Source organism: Felis catus, chromosome D4 (assembly GCF_018350175.1).
Source record: "Felis catus isolate Fca126 chromosome D4, F.catus_Fca126_mat1.0, whole genome shotgun sequence".
Classification (NCBI taxonomy): Eukaryota; Metazoa; Chordata; class Mammalia; order Carnivora; family Felidae; genus Felis; species Felis catus.
Window position 1 is genome coordinate 62,147,239 of NC_058380.1, and position 18,434 is coordinate 62,165,672.

Genomic DNA, 18,434 nt, shown 5'->3' on the forward strand with positions numbered 1-18,434 from the left:
GTTTTTATAGTCTAATGACTTAGATTTGAATGTGAATATATGATTTCCTATAACAGGCAACATAGCCTTATCATACTCATGTATCAGATACTGTTCTAAGAGCTATAGATACACACATTCATTTAATGCCCACAACAACCCTACAAAGCAGATTCTATCATTTCCCGTTTTACAGATGAGGAAACTGAGACAGTGAGGTGGTAAGAAACTGCCCAGAGTGATACAACTAGTGGGTAACAGACTGGGACTAGAAACTAGAGTCTGAGCACCTAACTGCTAACTATTTGCCTCCTTAGTGATTTGACTTTAATTTGGTAAGGTTACTAAATCTCTTGGAGCTTAACTTCTTTATTGTAAAAGTAGAAATCATACCGGTCTTAGAAGCCTGTTACAGAAACTGAGACCATACATAAAGTATAAAATGGAGCGGGTACAGAGCCTGCCTCTGCCAGAGTTTCATGTCTATTTTGCTGGCAGGACCAAATAAGGCAAAATACAGTGCAATGATTTGTAAAATATAAAAGTGCTTATAAGGAGATAACCAATGTCAGTTATATGGTAAGTACATTACATGAGAGTGACAATGACAGTGGTGTTCAGGGATCCAGGCCAGTGTGTACACTGCCCAGTGGCGGACAGGAGGGACACACAGAAATCACAACCACAGAGGTGACTCAGGGAGGAGGGGAACAACAGGGCGAACGGCTAGTTGGTAAATACCAGGCTATATCCCAGATGTGAAGATATATATCCAAAGCAGTCAAACTCTTAAATGTATAACAGAAAGGTTAAAACTAAGAGCAAGTTAATCGCAACACTTCTTGAACATCTACTAATGCTGCCACAAAGTTGCTATAGCAAGAGATAATAAAAACTAAATCTGCCTTTTAAGAAGCTTTCCCAGTACCAATTTCTTCCACTTAAAAAAAAAAAAAAAGCCTCATGTGGGTTTTTTAAAAATAGAGCCCCTAGATAATGAAGAACAAAACAAATTCTCAGACTTTAAAGGGACCTAATGGTGACCTGGTTTTAAATTTTTTCTTGTACCTATCTTTCCAAGTTCTTTATCATTTCACCCAATTCCTGGTTTGCCCCTTCAAGCTCGAGGAGACAGGCTAATTGGTCAGCAGGTGACCAAACTGCTAAATTAGTGCGACACCCGCCTCCCAGTTTTAGTTCGGCCCTGCCTCTCATCTCCACGCCACAGCCGCCCCTCCCCTGACACCAATGCAGCCAATCAGCCCTAGCAGTTTAAGGAATTACGATCACTTTCCATGATTTAGTGATCTGGGGTAAAAGACCTGGTGCCCACAGTCAGGGCACTGTGCATTAGCGTAGCCCGTTCCATTTTCCTAAGTGCCCTGGAGCCTGTCCGGCTTCTCCCCATCACCGGGGCCCCCGCAGCAGTACCTAAGCACACTCCAACAGGGGCACAGATGCTATGGTATTTCCTGGCCACAGTTTTTGGAAGGTGAGTCTTTCTGGAAAGTCCTTCAACAGCCCTATGCCCTATGCCACCACCTACTTTCTTCTCCTGTAGATTACAGAACATTTCCTAGACCTGCCCTTAGGTGCTCTTAGGTTCCTAAATTACCCCCCCACCCCATTCTTTTCCTCCACATATAAAATCTATTCTTTTACATTTGGCAAGAAACCAATCTGGTCAACCTATAGGAAAAAAAGAAAGACTCAGATCTGTGATTTAGTTTCAGATACAAGTAAGTACCTTTCTCCAAACGTCTTTTGCATTCACACTTACATTGCTTTTTATATGTACTGAAAATGTAACTGCTTTGATATTAAGTGTTATGAGTTTGAGACTTCGGGTTCAGTATGCTCGGATGTGAATCCTAGGCCTGCTGCTAATTAGCCGTGTGCCCTTGCTGGTTACATCACCTCCCTTAGCCCCGGTTTCTCTGAAATAAGGGAGAGGTGACTAGAACACTGGTAGCATACCCTCCTCCCACAACCCCATGCCTACCTCTGGCATGGGGGGCGTGGCGGGGGAGACTGTGCACTATAAATCTGCATTCTTGCCCTTACCACAACCACACTTCCTCCAACTGACCCCAGAAATGCTGAGTTACTGAAAGTAATAATTACAGTAATTTATGGAAACTGTTTATCATTGAAGTCTTACTTACCATGCAGCACAATAACAATTATGCAAGCCATTAAGTGTGTCAGATTCATTTTGCCACATATTTTATTTGATTTTTAACACTAACATCTATTCACATAGGCTCAGTCTGTAGCTCACGCAGCATGTGCCTCCTTACAATTAAAAAACTATTAGAGCGAACGGTGCCTAGGAGGGAAAATCAGGCACCTAAGGGAGAAATTAAAGAAGTAATTTATTTCAAAGAGTTTCAAGTATAGTCACTTCTCTTATCTCCCTCCCTCCTCACAGGACGGAACACTTGAAGGATGGGAGAGGACTATTTCCTACTTCCAGATTTCTTCAGAAACCACCTCACTGGTGCGGTTTCTTTTTGCACCAGGGCATAAGTAGAATAATGCCAACTAAGAGATTAGTCTTTCTTGGTCAGGTGCCCACCCCTTGGTGCAGTAAACCATGGCTGGGGAATAGAGGCGCTAGGTCACGTGATAAAGAATACACCTACTTGTGTTAGTTTGGGTTCTCTGACCAACAGAGGTGGGATCAGAAGTGCTTAGTCAGACTAGTGCTTTAAACCTGTCTTCAGAACTGGAAGAGAAAACTTAAGATAGCCAAGACAGAATTCCTCACAGATGTCTCTTGACGTATAACACAATTTCCTAGGAATAAAAGCCGAAGTTGGGCATAGTTTGGCTGCTGACAGGTAGTAAATCTAATCCGAGTCAGTGTCCTGTTGACTTCCACTAATTTGAGACTTTATAATTAGGGCTGTAAGTCTGCAGTGAAAACGAAGAGGTCAATAAACTGGAGATTTATCCGCTATGAGAAGAAGTAGGGAAATGTGCTGATAAAAACTTCACATAAACAACCCACGAAGAAGGCAGTATTTGTAATGCCGAGCACCGTCTCTCTGCTGGAGGCGCTTGCCGCGAGCCCAGACACCAGAACTAGCCTCTCTTAAAAATCTCACTTTAGCTTGAGCTAATAGCTTCCGGGAGCAAGCCTAAGGAGTGAGAGGAAGAGGACACCCAACCAGGTAGCCTAACCGTCAATGTTCACACGCTTGCTAAGGGGACTACACAAGTTCCAATTTTTATTTTATTACTTATGAGAGAGAGAGAGAGAGAAAGAGAGAGAGAAAGAGAGAGAGAGAGAGAGAGAGAGAGAGAGAGAGAGAGAGAGAGAGAAAATCTTAAGCAGGCTCCATGCTCACTCAGCATAGAGCCCTACATGGGGCTCGATCCCACAACCCTAGGATCATGACCTGAGCCAAAATCAAGAGTTGGACATTCAACCAACTGAGCCACCCAGGCGCCACTATGAGTTCCGATTTCTAAATGCCGAGATGCTAGGAAGATCTGGACCTTTCAGGTGGATTTCTGCGTACAACTACTCCTCCTTTCAAAATCCAGCATAGTCCTACCCTCTCATTCTCCGCTACCTCCCACTCTCAGTAAATGATCTTGCTTCCTTAGTCATAGTTAAAAACAAGAACTGGACAGGAACCTCTGCAGTCTTCTGCTGCTATCACTACCACCATAATCGCTAAACACCCCCTTTCCCCTCTTTCTCACGGGAAAGGAAGAAGGATGCTTCTCATTCCCTCTGTGCTCCTATGGCTCTGCTTGATCAATTAGCCCCTCTGTCTCCTATCTGTTCAATAACCCTTCAATCCATTGATTCCTTCCCACAAGCATTTTTTTTAATTTTTTTTTTAACGTTTTATTTATTTTTGAGACAGAGAGAGACAGAGCATGAATAGGGGAGGGTGAGAGAGAGAGGGAGACACAGAATCTGAAATAGGCTCCAGGCTCTGAGCTGTCAGCACAGAGCCCGACGCAGGGCTCGAACTCACGGACTGCAAGATCATGACCTGAGCCGAAGTCGGACGCTTAACCGACTGAGCCACCCAGGCGCCCCCCTTCCCACAAGCATTTAGTCATGATTAGTTCTTGTACCCTAAAGGGGTTAAAAAAGAAAAGAAAAGCTAAAACCTCACTTCATCTTATGTGTCTCTGGATCTGTCCCCCTATTTCTCTTTCCCTTTAGAGGCTGGCTTCTTGCAACAACTTTCATTGTCAAATCTTCATTTCCTCACCAAACGGTACTCTTCGATGCACTACAATACTGCCTTTTTGGGGGGCAAATCTAACGGATCCTTCATCCTTATCTTTGGATTGAGCATTCCTTCCTGCTGAAAGTGCTCCTCCCTCAATTACCATAATACTCCTTTCTGGTTTTCTTTCACTTCTGTGATTCCCTCCCCCTTAGTCTTTTACACATGTTCCTTCATCTGTCCTCCCCTTCAGTGTTGCTACTCCTCAGGGTTCCATTTTCAATCCTGTGCTAAGTCATCTCATCTGTTTCAATAAGTTCAGCTATATCCTTATGTGTTCAAGACCCCACCCTTATCTCCTTCTTGAATCCTGGAGCCACGCAAACTCCCTACTGGAATCTCCTCCTTTGTGGCCCACAGGCACCTCAAAATCAATATGCCAAGAAAGAGAACCCAATACCTTTACCACAAGGCTGCTCCTCTACTGAGCTCCCAGCTCAGTTAATGGCTAACCCACTTAGCAGTGCCAGTCAGATTCCTGGCCATCACTCACAGCTCCCTTCCCCCATTTATTAAGATACTGAGTCCTCCTATTCCACCTACAAAATATCTCAAGATTCCTGCTTCTGTCTTGCCTTAGTGCTACTGCTGAAATTTATTTAGGCAATTTGTTCATTCAGGAATCAACTTGTTGTCTGTCATCAACTCTTGCCCGGATTACTGAATAGTCTCCTGGATTCTGTTTCTACTCACTCTAATTTATTCTCCAGTTTGCATGAGTGATTTTTAAAAAAACAACCTCCTGGGGGCACCTGGGTGGCTCCACCTCTTGATTTTGCTCAGGTCATGATCTCACATTTCATGAGTTCGAGCCCCGCATCAGACTCTGTTCTGACAGTACAGAACCTGCTTGGGATTCTCTCTCTCTCATTCTCTCTCTCTCTCTCTCTCTCTCTCTCTCTCCCCTTCTCTCTCTGCCCATCCTGTGCGTGTGCTTGTGCGTGCACTTCCTCTCTCTCTCTCAAATAATAAGCTTTAAAAAATAAAAAATGAAAACATTTAAAAACCTCCTGATTCAAACCTTTCATTGACTTCAGAGTTTTGAAGACAATGTCAAATTTCCCTAACACATCACAGAGATTTCACGAGCTAGCTGCTGCTTGCTTCTCATGGCCTCATCCCTCAGCATCCCGACTCCCACTTATTCAGCCATAGTCTCGTGCTTGGTTCTACCAATGTCCCCCTTCTCCAAGCCCTGTCTCCTTTTCCCTCCAGGATAAGCTTCTCCAGAACTTTGGGGCCTGCCTTAGGCATCCACACCTCTAGATCTTGGATCAAGTACCTCTCTGTTGAACTCTGTCAGAGTCCTTATCATATCATAAAACACAACTGCCTATTACCCTATTGTCTTCTTTCTCTACTCGGGTGTGAGTTCTTTGAGGGCAAGGGCCCAGACTTAGTAAACCTTAAACCACTGGTTTATATGACTTGGTTTGTATTACACAAAGATTGTCATATACAAGACGTGGATAAATACGTAATGAGTTAATAGGCTAAATGGTATCCTTTTGAGTGTAGGTAAAGTAAAAACGACAAATATTTATTAGTACTTTATGCTTCATAACACAACCATCCCCTCTCGTTAATTTTCATAACAATCTCAACAGGCAGGTTGTACCACCAACCATATTTTAAGCGTAAAGAAACAAGAACAGAGAAGTTAAGTGACTTGCTCAAGTCAGGACTCAAATCTAGGCTATATGGTAAGGCTGAGAATCTTCTATCAAACAACCACATCTCTAATGAAATATTTAGTAGTGAGTGAGGTAGTTTATTCTGCAATAAATAGAGGATTTCAGATCATCCTCTAACTATGCAATTTTAATCTTTGGACATAAAAAAAAGGGTATTTAAATAAATTTAAAAGAAAAGGTCTAATTTGAATTAATACCTGTGTTGCTTAAAATTTTCAAATATGAAGAAACGTCTCCATTTTTAACCACTATATTTAACATCTCAGAAAGCTCATAAAAATTTAAAATTCTGGTAGTTACAGGTTTATATGTTTATTAATACTATGAATAGCTGAGAATGGATTCAGAAAGCTTATCTGTTCTTGGAAAGTTTCAAAGCCGTATACCCATAGAAATGCCTAGTCATAGCCATCTTCAAGGTCTTTAAATCCACAAACGAGCAGCAATATTACCAAGTACCTTTAAGATGACCTAGGATTATAATCTACTTTCTTTGACATGCTGACAAACACCAAACAACATTCAGAACTAATTTCTGGAAAAGGAAAAATTTTCTTTTCCCAAACATTAGGATCATGTAATGCTGCATTTCTATAGGAATATATCATAATTCTCAGTCAATCATACTACACTCTAGAGTGAAAAATAAAACCCCAGCTATCCAAATAACAAAGTATTACTGGTTCAACATAGGATTATTTAAAATATTCAAACAATGGTTTTAAGTTCATTTTTGAGACACAGATCAGTAATTTAAAAAAGGGGGGGAAAGAGAATACTTACAATACATCCCTGAAGTCTCCAAACACATACATATGCCTAAAGCTGTCAATAGCTATGACAGGGCAATCGGCTGGAGTTTTCTGTATGTGCAGAAGAGGATGTCTAAATTTGTCACAGTCAGCATGTAAAAAGTTTATGGTACCTTTATAAGAAATAGAATTTGGAGACAGATTAGAATTTTCTTGATCATATTCTCATAAGATTACAAGTTCATGAAAAGTGACAAATAAATAAATAAATAATGAAATGAAAAATCAATATGCTTTAGAGTATTATAGATCACCAAAACTACAACCTAAATATTACAACATTTTAAAAAGGTAGAATTTTAGTGCTTAGGGCAGAGTAGAATTTCCTTAGAAATTATATGAACTCAACCTGAATATAAATGCTATGGTGACCTTTTTTTTTTTTTTTCCCTTGAATGGGCAATCACCTACCCATCTGGGTTTTCAGCAAGTTCATGAAATTGACATACAAGCCCTTCTCAAGGGGCCATCTTCATTTCATCAAGGATGCCCTTCCAGTCCCTACTGGTTGACATTTAATGTAATTCAACCCCAAAATATTTACTATGTGACCAGTAAGGGCGTGGCTGTATACAATTCCCTAACTTTATTTTGTTCTGACTTTCTTCTCTAACTACAGAGGGAAAGTAGGTGATAATTTCATACTCTTTTCTGATGGTTTGAAGAAGTCCACAGAGAACTACTCAATTCTCTTTCATTCAGAAATAAATGTTAGACCGTGTAAGTCTCGAACTTACATCTCTGGAACTATCCATTAGAAAGGGACCAGAAAAGTATCAAGATGCTAGAATAAAGTACATAAAACTAATGTTGTCCACCCATGACCCCACTTTTCATGCTATTTTAGGGAGCTAATAGAGTCATGGCTTAAAAAAAAAAAAAAGCCACCGCTTCATATTAGCTCCACTAATGCCTCCCACCCCCATTTTACATGTAAATTCAGGGGGTAAGTAGAGTTAACATTACTTATTAAACTCTTAACCCAAATATGTTTACACTGATATGAATGTAATGGGGGAGGGGAGGGATAGAAGAAAGGCTGAAAATAAACACCTTAATCTGTCTACCTTTTTCACTTATTAATTGTCGGGCTACTTCATTCTGGAATATTTCTAAACTTTCCGTATCTTCTTTCATGTGGAAGAGTATGAGAAAAGGCAGTCCTTCTTCTGTCAATTCCTGTATACAGAAGTATTCAATAAGAATGATCAGGCCTCTCCATTGTTCTAGGTAGGAACAATTTGAACCCAACCCAAGTAACACGTGTAACAGCTGCAACTTCCCAGGAAAAGAGGGTCCAGTGGTGTAAAGAAACATTAGCCTCGATGGAGGAAGGAAGCCTTCTGCCTTCTACCTGAAGTTCCCAGGCACTCAGAGGACAAACATGTCCTGCTCTAGTGCTGGAACTCATCTGACTTAAAGTAACCACTGGGCTGGTCTATCAGTTCCCTTTGGCTGAAACCAGGACATTTTAAAAATGAGCCGACCAAAGGAGGAACTATGCTGGTTCTTCAACAAGATGTGGACTTTAGGGTGGGGGAAACAGGATTAGTATTTTCAGTCTTCAAAAATAACACTGAAAAACTAAGTGGGTATACCAGCAACAAATCTAATTGGCAAACACACATTTATTTTAAGGTCTGTTGCAAAATCCACTCCACTCACAAGAGAACGACCCTAAGCTGAAAAGTGTTTGATTCAGAGCAAAAGACAAAAACCCCGACAAGACAGCCAGTTTCAATACACAATGTATCGACATTATTAACACCGCTATGTATGTGTATGTTTTGTACCTTGTATACGCACGTATGCAAAAACGCCTTGAAAATTACTGAGTGCTTGAAGAACGTTTATTACTGTTATTGAGAATAATCAAGAGAAATGTGATAAGTAGACAGCATATTTTCATCATTTATTCTCTCTGACAAATGCTGAGTTTGGACTGGTAAGTCCAGAAAGGGCCTCATAATAAAATTATTATAATAAAATTATTTCTATCAACTATCCTTTTGCGTGTCTCTCTGTCATTTAGAAACTGCAACAGTAGAAAACACAAACATCCTTTATCCTAAAACAACCTTCCAGGACAAGAGCTTGCTCGTGGTTTCTATTTCCGTGTTTAAGCCCGTTACACTTGTACACAGAATAATTAAGCTTCCTGTCACATTTACCTTTATATTTAAAAACATTTTTTTTAATGTTTATTTATTTTTGAGACAGAGACAGAACACGAGCAGGGGAGGAAAAGAGAGAGAGGGAGACACAAATTCTGAAGCAGGCTCCAGGCTCTGAGCTGTCACCACAGAGCCAGACATGGGGCTCAAACTCACAGACTGCGAGATTGTGACCTGAGCCAAAGTCACTCAACTGCCTGAGCCACCCAGGAGCCCTATGTTTACCTTTTAAAAATTGAGATGTAATTCACATACCATAAAAGTTCATCATTTTAAAGTGTACAATTTGGTAGGTTTTATTTTATTACAAGGTTTTCAAACATCGACAGTACCTGATTCCAGAACGTTTGCATCGCTCCAAGAAGAAACTCCACGCTCAATCACTGGCAGTCCCTGTCTACTTCTCTTGCCCCCCAGCCCCTGGCCCCGGGCACTGCAGTGATCTTTCAGCAAACTGATTTACAATTTCTTCCTCACTTTTTATCTCTTTAGCTCACATTCTTTTCGTCCTTTTTTTTTTTCTTTCTTTCTTTCTTTCCCCAACCCATTCATTGCTTCTACTACTCCTACAGTTCCATCTTTGGACTTCTCTGCTCTAGCCTGGCCACTTCAACTAGTTCAACAACCTCAAGCACCACTATATTTGGTCCCTTTTATTTCCAAGCCCAGTTCCAGTCCTCCATCCAAGTCTGGATTCCCACCCACCTCTTTATTATCTACACTGTAAAGTCTAACCAGTGCCCTCAACACTCAACATTAACGCACAGGCCCCTCCTCTTACTTCACCATTTCCGTGGGCCCTTCTATTTCTCTTTTAGCCCTTTTGTTACAGAACTGAAAAGCCTCTTCTAGAAAGTCATCCTGGATTTCTACTCCATTTCCGCCAAAGGTAGAAATGAACACTGTCCTCTGAATTCCCAGAACATCTCCCAGTGCCCCTCATGCAGCATGTGGCATGTCTTTAATGTTACATTAGCTGTACGTGCTAGCTCCTGGACTGAAAACATCTTAAAAACAGAGACTCTCGGGCGCCTGGGTGGTGCAGTCGGTTAAGCGTCCGACTTCAGCCAGGTCACGATCTTGCGGTCCATGAGTTCGAGACCCGCGTCAGGCTCTGGGCTGATGGCTCGGAGCCTGGAGCCTGTTTCCAATTCTGTGTCTCCCTCTCTCTCTGCCCCTCCCCCGTTCATGCTCTGTCTCTCTCTGTCCCAAAAATAAATAAAAAACGTTGAAAAAAAAATTAAAAAAAAAAAAAACCAGAGACTCTCATTTTGCTTTTCTTTTGCTCACAGATTACTGTACACGGTAACCTGCAATCAGCCTATGACTGCATAAACGAAGACACATGTTGTTGAATAAGTACTAGTGAAATAAGACTCAGCGGTCACCTTTTAGAAAAGTTAAGAGCGAGCAGGTTAAAAGTAAAAACAAATATAACATGCGGCTTTGTAACACTAAGCAAGAGGTGGATGTACCAACGACCATGAGGAGAGAAATAATGAATAGACAAGCAGTTTGAATACGTCCATGTCACTTAGGTTGCCATGCCAATTTACATACATTAACATAGTAGCCGGTAGTTTACGCTGCCTAGGCTTCCCTGTTCACCTGTGTCCCCACCAACACATTCTTTATGAAATAGGTATCAAAAGATTCAGGAGAGGGATATCAAGACAACCAGCTTTAGAGGCTAACAAATCTTTCCTCATAGTTTAAATAATTTGGGGTGGTTGGTTACAACATGTAATAAAAATCTAAAGACTTTTAAATGTGTCAACTACTGTGGAGGTGGGGAGAGGAACCCCTATTTGTTGTTTAAGGTTTTCCAGGTCTACACCTTTCAACTCTTTTGGAAACAATTCCTACAAGAACAACGAGAGCAGGTGAATAATCGGGACAAGTTACTAACTCTTTCTAAGCCTCTGAGGAGTAAATAAACTAATGCAATAAAAAATTGTATTCAGCTAAACAAACCCGAAGCCTAGAGAACTGAGCAAAGTAGCAGAGGTGCTCATAGGATAAACTAGGAAAGAGCGCGAGCGAGCTTTACTGAACGTCACTTCCCTGGGGCAGGTATTGTCCGAGGCTGCTTCTGTGCCACCACGCAGAGCTGAAGCACTTGGGACAAGACAGCGTACAAACTGCAAAGCCTAAAATATTTACCAGCTGAGCCTTTACAGAATTGCCAATCTCTAAGTGGTGGTTGTATGGGTGTGCTCACACTTGATAATTTCTTGAGCTGTATATTTAAAATCTGACCTGTACAATTCTAATTCTTTAACATGCAATGCACGGCTCTCTATGTACGTCACACACCTAGGCCTTTGTTATTTGCTCCTCCAATCTTAGGCTTTTGTGTTTTGTTTCTGTGAGAGTTATAAGACTTTAGATGGACTTAGATCAGGAGCATGGGATCACTGAGGTCAGTTACATGATAACTGATAACCGCTGTCATGATTACGATGAAAGAGGACACAAGTTCATTCTTTTAGGGTAGACAGGAATCAGAAAAACCTTTTTATGGCAAAGGATTACTCACTGTATATAATTAATTGTAACCGAAATCTGCAGCGCACTGCTTCTAAAGGCACCCCCTTAACCAAGAGGGAGTATCAGAATCACCTGAGAGGCCATGGTCAAACTTACTTTCAAGGCTGTAGTCAACCATTGCTACGGCAGGAAATGCAACAGAGGGGTTCTGGGACAGTAAAGGCAAAGAACCACTGGCCTCTTTTCGCAAATGGCTACGATATAGTTCTGTTCACTGTACGATTTTTTACAATTGGTAAGTCTGTAGTAAAACAGTAAGATGTCTGGAGGAACCTTGGCTCTTTCAGAAATCTGAATTCAAGATAACACACATTAGAAAGCCATACCTCTCCATTTTCAAACGTTATTTCTCGAACAAGAGGAACGCATTTATCTTGAATCCAATTGTAAGTCCCATCGAAATTTGTCATAGATCCCAAGTAGACCATATCTGGAGCAGAATGCTGTTACAAAAGCAGGGGGAAAAAAATTAAATGAATCTAACCTGTGTTAGTAAAAATGCACTCTCTAAGCCATCTATATGACCCAGAAAATCTACAGGGTATACAAAAAGAAAAACAAAACAAAACAAAAAACCCAAAAACGAAAAATCATGAAACTTCCAAGGAAGAGAGCTGTGTAAAAAAGCTGGTAAGTCTGTATTTATCAGAGACCTAATCATCCAACCTGTGATGTCTAAGCCTTCTGCTTTTCCTCCGATTTGAGTCAATTAACTATTTATTTTTACCAATGGCAGGCAGGCATTGTGAAAAAGAATCGCCCAAATGAACTGATTTAGCTATCCCTTAGAGTTGAAAATGTTAGAAGAAAATGTGGAAACTTCCAGGAAAAAGGCCTTAAGAAATACAAGATACTATATAAATCTAAGGCATAGCTATCTCTAATATTACCTACAATATCTCTTTCCACATTCACGCAAAATCCATATTTATGAAGTGTTTAAAATGATGACAAAAACAATAGCTACCATTAACTGAGTAAACTTACTGTGTCAAATCACTGTTTGTTGTAAGCACCTTATATGTGTTGACTCATTTAATCCTTGAAACATCCCCCAAAGGCAAGGACTATTATTATCATGGCTATTTTTATTAATGAACAAACTGAAGGTCAGAGAAGCTAAGGAACTTTCCCAGAGTTATACACCTAGGAAGGTGGCAGATTTGACACGTTAAACCTGAATCTCATTCCAGAGCCTGTGCGCTTAACAACCAAAATACACAGTGAGACACTGCACTGGATTCTGATAACCTAGAGATGGTCACACTATGGAACCTACTATTAATGAAATAACAGGCAAACACTTCTCTGAATTTGGAAGAGGAAATGATCTTTCTAAGCAAAAATTTCATTCATATGACTACATGAAAATTAAAAACTTCACTGTATCAAGACACTACAAACAACATTAAAATAAAAACCATGAACCAAAAAAATACCAACAATTTTCTATTTGCACGTGTGTGGAAACGGCAGTGACATACTGGTAAATCAAACGAGAGGACACAAGATGACACAGACTGTGATTTTTGCCTCTTGGCTGTGGTTACTTAAGCAGCTACTTCTAAGTTTAGACACTTAACTTCTGAGCCAAGCGCTAAGAGCCACCTAGCCGCTCCTTATTATCTGGCAAGTATCAGGTTAATTTACACCCCAGAAGACCTAGGAGCTTGGCTGGTCTGACTCAGGTAGGAGTGGTGATCACAGACCACTGAAACATTGTTTTGCATTTGGGTCTTAAAACGAATGCAAAACAGAGAGGTAGATCTGGCCTGGGGATAGGAGATCTCTAGTCTCAGCTCGGCTACTAAATCCCTATCTGACTTTCAGCCTATATGTCCCCATCTTTAAAAAGTTTGGATTAATAGAAGAAGATGCCTTAAGGTTCCTTTTATACTCAAAGTCTGTGATTCTGTGAATTAAAAAATATGAATTATAGATTATAAAAAATATAGATCATACTATACATTTAAATTACACTTAAAATTATACACACTAAGAAATAGCAACTTACCCCTGGTGGTTTGTAGATTATGTTGTCTCCACTATATCTTTCTGGTTTTGAAACAGCTCTGATAGGAAGAGAGAAGTAGCGATACTCAAGAAAAATAATAGCAGTAATATACTTGAATGAAAGAGAATTGGCTAGCTGTTTTGCCATGTATTATAATGACTTGAAATATATACTTGTCCATCATCTTTCCTACTTATAAGACTGTGCAATACCAACAAAACCATATATTTAAAGGAAAACTTTAATGCAAGGCACATTTTTTTAAAGGAAAATTTTAGTTAGCTGTTTTTGTGACTCAATATTTTATAAATGTAGAATGGCAGTTTTAGCACTAAAAAGCTATTTTTGACACCAGCCTGTTTCCAGTAACTTGGGGTCAAGGTCATTGATGTGGTCACATAGATCAATCAATCACAAAAACACATTATTTGCTTGCAAGTCAGACAATCATGAATTCTCTTTTTACTTTTTAAAACCAAAACTTATCAAAAAAAAAAAAGTAGATGAACCGAAATAACCTAGTTATTTAGTTCCACGACAACCAAATTTTTTTATGTGTTCACTGTTTTTTTCCTATGCCTTGTACGGTATATACTCTGGCACATAAAACGTGTCCATCAATATTTGGTGACTGAATTCTATAACAAATTCCAAGTCAAATGGGTAACTTTTTTTCTAAATTATATTTGGATTACTTGAACAGATTTATCTCCATTTTCTAACTAAAGTAGTACAGGAGAGACGTGCAAGGGATGCTAGCTGAGACTGATGCCAATGGAACAAAAAGGAAGAACACACTTCCCTCATTCGTTCGTTCATTCATTCATTCATTCATTCATTCATTCATTCATTCCCTATTCACTATGTGCTTCCTTTGTATCAGGTATGGTCTTGGCACTGGGTACACAGCAGTGAACAAAACTGACAGTGCCTGTGCTCTTGCGAAGCTTACGTTTTGGTAGAAAGAGAGACAAGCAAATAGATACATTTATTTTGGGTGATTGAAACCAAAAAAAAAAAAAAGTGCTCTGAAGAAAACTAGGTGGATAAAGGCTAATAATAAGCTGGATGACAGCAGTGTTATTTTATTTTTTAATGTTTATTTATTTTGAGAGAGCGAGCGAGCACACCCAAGCAGGTAACGGTAGAGAGAGAAAGAGATAGAGAGATAGAGAGAGAGAGAGAGAGAGAGAGAGAGAGAGAGAGAATCCCAAGCAGGCTCTGCATGGTCAGTGTAGAGCCCTCCAAGGGGCTCGAACCCATGAACCGTGAGATGGTGACCTGAGCCGAAATCAAGAGTTGGACGCTTAGCCAACTGAGCCACCCAGGCTTCCTGGCAGTGTTCTTTTATATAAAGTTGTCAGGAAAGCTCTGGGGAGCTGGTGTCTAGGAGAACAGGAAGGGCGAGGGCTCTGCTGCCTTCAGGGTGCCCGCAGTGTGTGAGGACGCAAGCAAGCAGCCCGTACAGCTGGAAGGCAGTCATGCGAAAAGCAAGGCAGGGAGGAGTTCCTTCGTTATTTACTCCTACATTGATCTCCAAAAATCACTGATAGTGTTTACAACAAAACACACACACAAAATCTACAGAAGCATTAAAACAAGGATGAAGGTCACAAAATGGAAAGGACACACTGTGCCAGAAACCTGGGCTCTACTCAAGATAGGCACCAAGATTAAGTCTAACAGTTATTGGCCAAGGAAAAGAGAAATAGTACTCCAAAAAGTCAAAGTATGGTGGAGAACACCCCCAATGAAAAGAAAGGGGAAGAACTACTGAATGATTCCATTGAGAGAGAGAAAAAAAATAGGAAAGAGAAATCAGAATGATAAGGAGCAAACCAGGGGGATTCAAGGTAACACAGTGCAGACATAGCAGAAAAAAAAACAGGGTAGTTGAGTGTCACATCCTTCAGAGAAACTGAAGAGGATTAAAGATTGAAAAAAAGCCCACTGGACTTGGGAATTAAGAAGCATTTTGTGACCGTGTGGAAGGAAGTTTCACGAGAGTAATGAAGGTAAAGTCGGCTTCCAAAAGAGTAAGGATTTTTCACTGGTTAGAGTTTAAGAAATTCAAGGTAGCCTAACATAAACTAGTCTTTGAAAACATTTGGGAATGAAAAGAAAGAGACAGGATTATAGCTCAAGGTCTGGAAAGAGAGAATCATGTTTTTTGGAAAAAGAAAGTAGTTCATGAAAAGGGTCAGGGTGAAAACATGAGAAAGCAAGGACAACTGATGGATGATGGATGAAAGCCACAGAGGTTCCTGAAGGGATGGTTACAAAGACACAAGTAACTCTTGGGAAGGAGGACTCTTCCTCTGGGACAGGGAAGGGAGAAGAAAAGGTGGTGGAGAACCTGAGATTAACCAAGACAACGAAACCCAGTCTTCTGAATGAGAAAGACTGGGAGTTGTTTCAGTTTGGAAACCCCACAAGTTAGCGTTTTGTGTTAGTAAATGAGCACGAGAGGTAGTCGTTAACTTGTCCATTCTTTTCTGCTCACCCATATTCTGAAGCAGAGGATGGCACAGAAAGAAGAATAAACAGAACTCTCAAAGAGGTCAGACAGGTGTAAGGAAAACTGGTTGGTGACTTTATGGGAACTGAGATCATCTCCGGAGAGTTCATCTTCAGAAAATGACCACACACAACAAGAATCTAACATGGCAGCCAAGCTGACCCACTGACACACTCTCCATTAAGATACTTACCCAAATGCAGAAAGAAAGGCACAATCGTCGTGCAAAATATTTGCTACTCTTTCAAAAACTCTATAGTTTTCTGAATCCTTTTGCTCAAAATATCCAATGATATTTCTTTTGCTGCGCTGTAAAATAAAGTATGTGATTATTTTGCAAACATATACAGTGCTATAAACATATTATTTCATTCACCCAGCTGTTATTCAATTACGTATAAACAGAGTAGGACTATAAATGCATATTTTGATTTTAACACTTAGTCCAAAACTATTGAAGATGACATGAAGGTTGAAAACAATCTTAATTGCCATCTAATGTAATCATAAACATTTCCTTCTAGCAGCTCATTTTAACTAATCAGTGATAATCTATTCCTAAACAGGGTGACTATTCTTAAAATAGGACACCGGTTCACAACATATTACAGTTGGTAGAGTCTTCTTCATGGGTCTGTCATATTCCTACAAATTTAGGCACAGCCACGTGCAAGATCCTGTCCACCCTTTATCCAGGCCATTTCTCAGGCTTGCATTTGCAGCAAGCAACACGGGAGTGTGAGGTAATGTCTCCCTCCGGGACAAGCAGCAGGCTTACTGCTGGCTCTGAAACAGGGGTTCTCCTGCAATAGAACCCACAGCATGTGCAGGCACCGGTCTGGACCCTCCCTGTCCCCTCCACAGGACTTGGAGGGCAAGGACACAAATGCAAACCTGGTCCCACTGTTTGCTGGGATGTGAGCAATAATGTCCTTTGTCTCTGACGCAGGGGCCTTGTGTTTTCTGAAAGCATCCATGAAAGGGTAACTAACTGCCTAGCTCACTAGCACGTAAAAGTCAGATCTCAAAACCGACCCTGACAGCCCAAAGCCCCAACTCATTTTTTTTTTTTTAACACTACTTAGTATATAATGGAAAGGGTTTTATTAAGGGAAGGCTATTTTAGATGACACTAAGTTATACAAAGAACCGACACAGAAGTAATTAGAGCAGATAGCCTGAGGGTCTCCACTAAGGAAAATCTGGAAACTCTGGTTGCATATACCCGTATACCTGAGGTTAACTTCTAGGTTTCATAACCCAGGCTACTCTTTGCCCTCAATTAATTTAAATTAGTACAGCTCTACTGGATGCTATATATTTTATCCAAAGGCTCAGTAAAACATTAGCATTTCCCTCTAGAATTGATTCAAGGAAAATTCAACTCGCTAAGTATGTATATGTCAAATTCACTGCAATAAAATATAAGAAAATGTTCAGGTTCTTTGATTGCATAAGAATCTGTTTACATCAACTAAACAGGCCATGTTCATTTGATCCAGTAAAAGTTAACAACTTACATCAAGAGTGGTGATTTCTGCTAAGTCATGAAGTTCTTGAACGGGGTCGCTTTTTTGTTGCCTGATGTAATCTGCAAGTGCTTTCACTGATCGCTGACCCCTGTATTCTCTCTTCATCATCATCCCATTACGAAATAATTTGAGGGTTGGGTATTTGCTTATCCTGTATCTCTGGGCTATATCAGCTAAAAGAATGAAAAAAAAAAATTAACTTCACCTTCGTACTTGGTCTGGGTAAGCGCATTAGCCCAACAGTCAAAAACCTTAAAATTATTTAGTGAGAATATTCTGGTTCATATAATTATTTTTCAGTGTTAGAGAAAAAAATTAATCATGGCAAATTTATATTGATTAAGCGCCAGGCTCTGGACATATATTGCCTGGTTTAAATCCCAAATCTGCTATTTATTGGTTGTATGAATTTGTAAGTTGTATCAACTCTCCATGCCTTAGTTTCTCATCTGTTACGTAAGGATAATAATTTCTACCACATAGGGTAGTTTTAAGGATTAAATGAGATAATACAAATGCATGACACAGTAAACTCTTAGTGTTAGTAAACATTATAGATTCCAGAAAGTAATCAGAATGTGCAAAATTCCGATTTTGAAAATAGTTACTCACCTTACTTTGTACATGTGAGAATCTCTTACAGCATTTAACAAAAGAAAACTAAATTTAAATTTAAACTACTTTCAAAGCTAAAAATATTAGATTCTTTGCTAGAAGAATTATTCACAATCCCAAATCCACAAATTTTGTGTTAGCTAATGCAATAAAACCCCAAAGTCAACAGTATACACTAAAAGAAAAGTCCCTTTATTATGACCTATGGGTATATTCCTAGGCAGTGGAGATTTTAAAAAGCACACACACACACACACACACACACACACACACACACACAAATCCTTAAA

General features: G+C 40.0%; 1 protein-coding gene across 1 annotated transcript in view; it reads right to left on the reverse strand.

Moving 5' to 3' along the window:
* Positions 1-18,434, reverse strand: part of ERP44 (endoplasmic reticulum protein 44) — a 95,056-nt gene that overhangs the window by 12,637 nt on the left and 63,985 nt on the right. Inside the window, exons 5-10 of the mRNA XM_011288533.4 lie at positions 17,518-17,702; positions 16,191-16,306; positions 13,480-13,537; positions 11,792-11,908; positions 7,809-7,920; positions 6,713-6,854 (exon numbers count right to left, since the gene is read on the reverse strand). Coding sequence (XP_011286835.3) covers positions 6,713-6,854; positions 7,809-7,920; positions 11,792-11,908; positions 13,480-13,537; positions 16,191-16,306; positions 17,518-17,702 — 730 coding nt within the window. The remainder of the gene's footprint in view (positions 1-6,712; positions 6,855-7,808; positions 7,921-11,791; positions 11,909-13,479; positions 13,538-16,190; positions 16,307-17,517; positions 17,703-18,434) is intronic.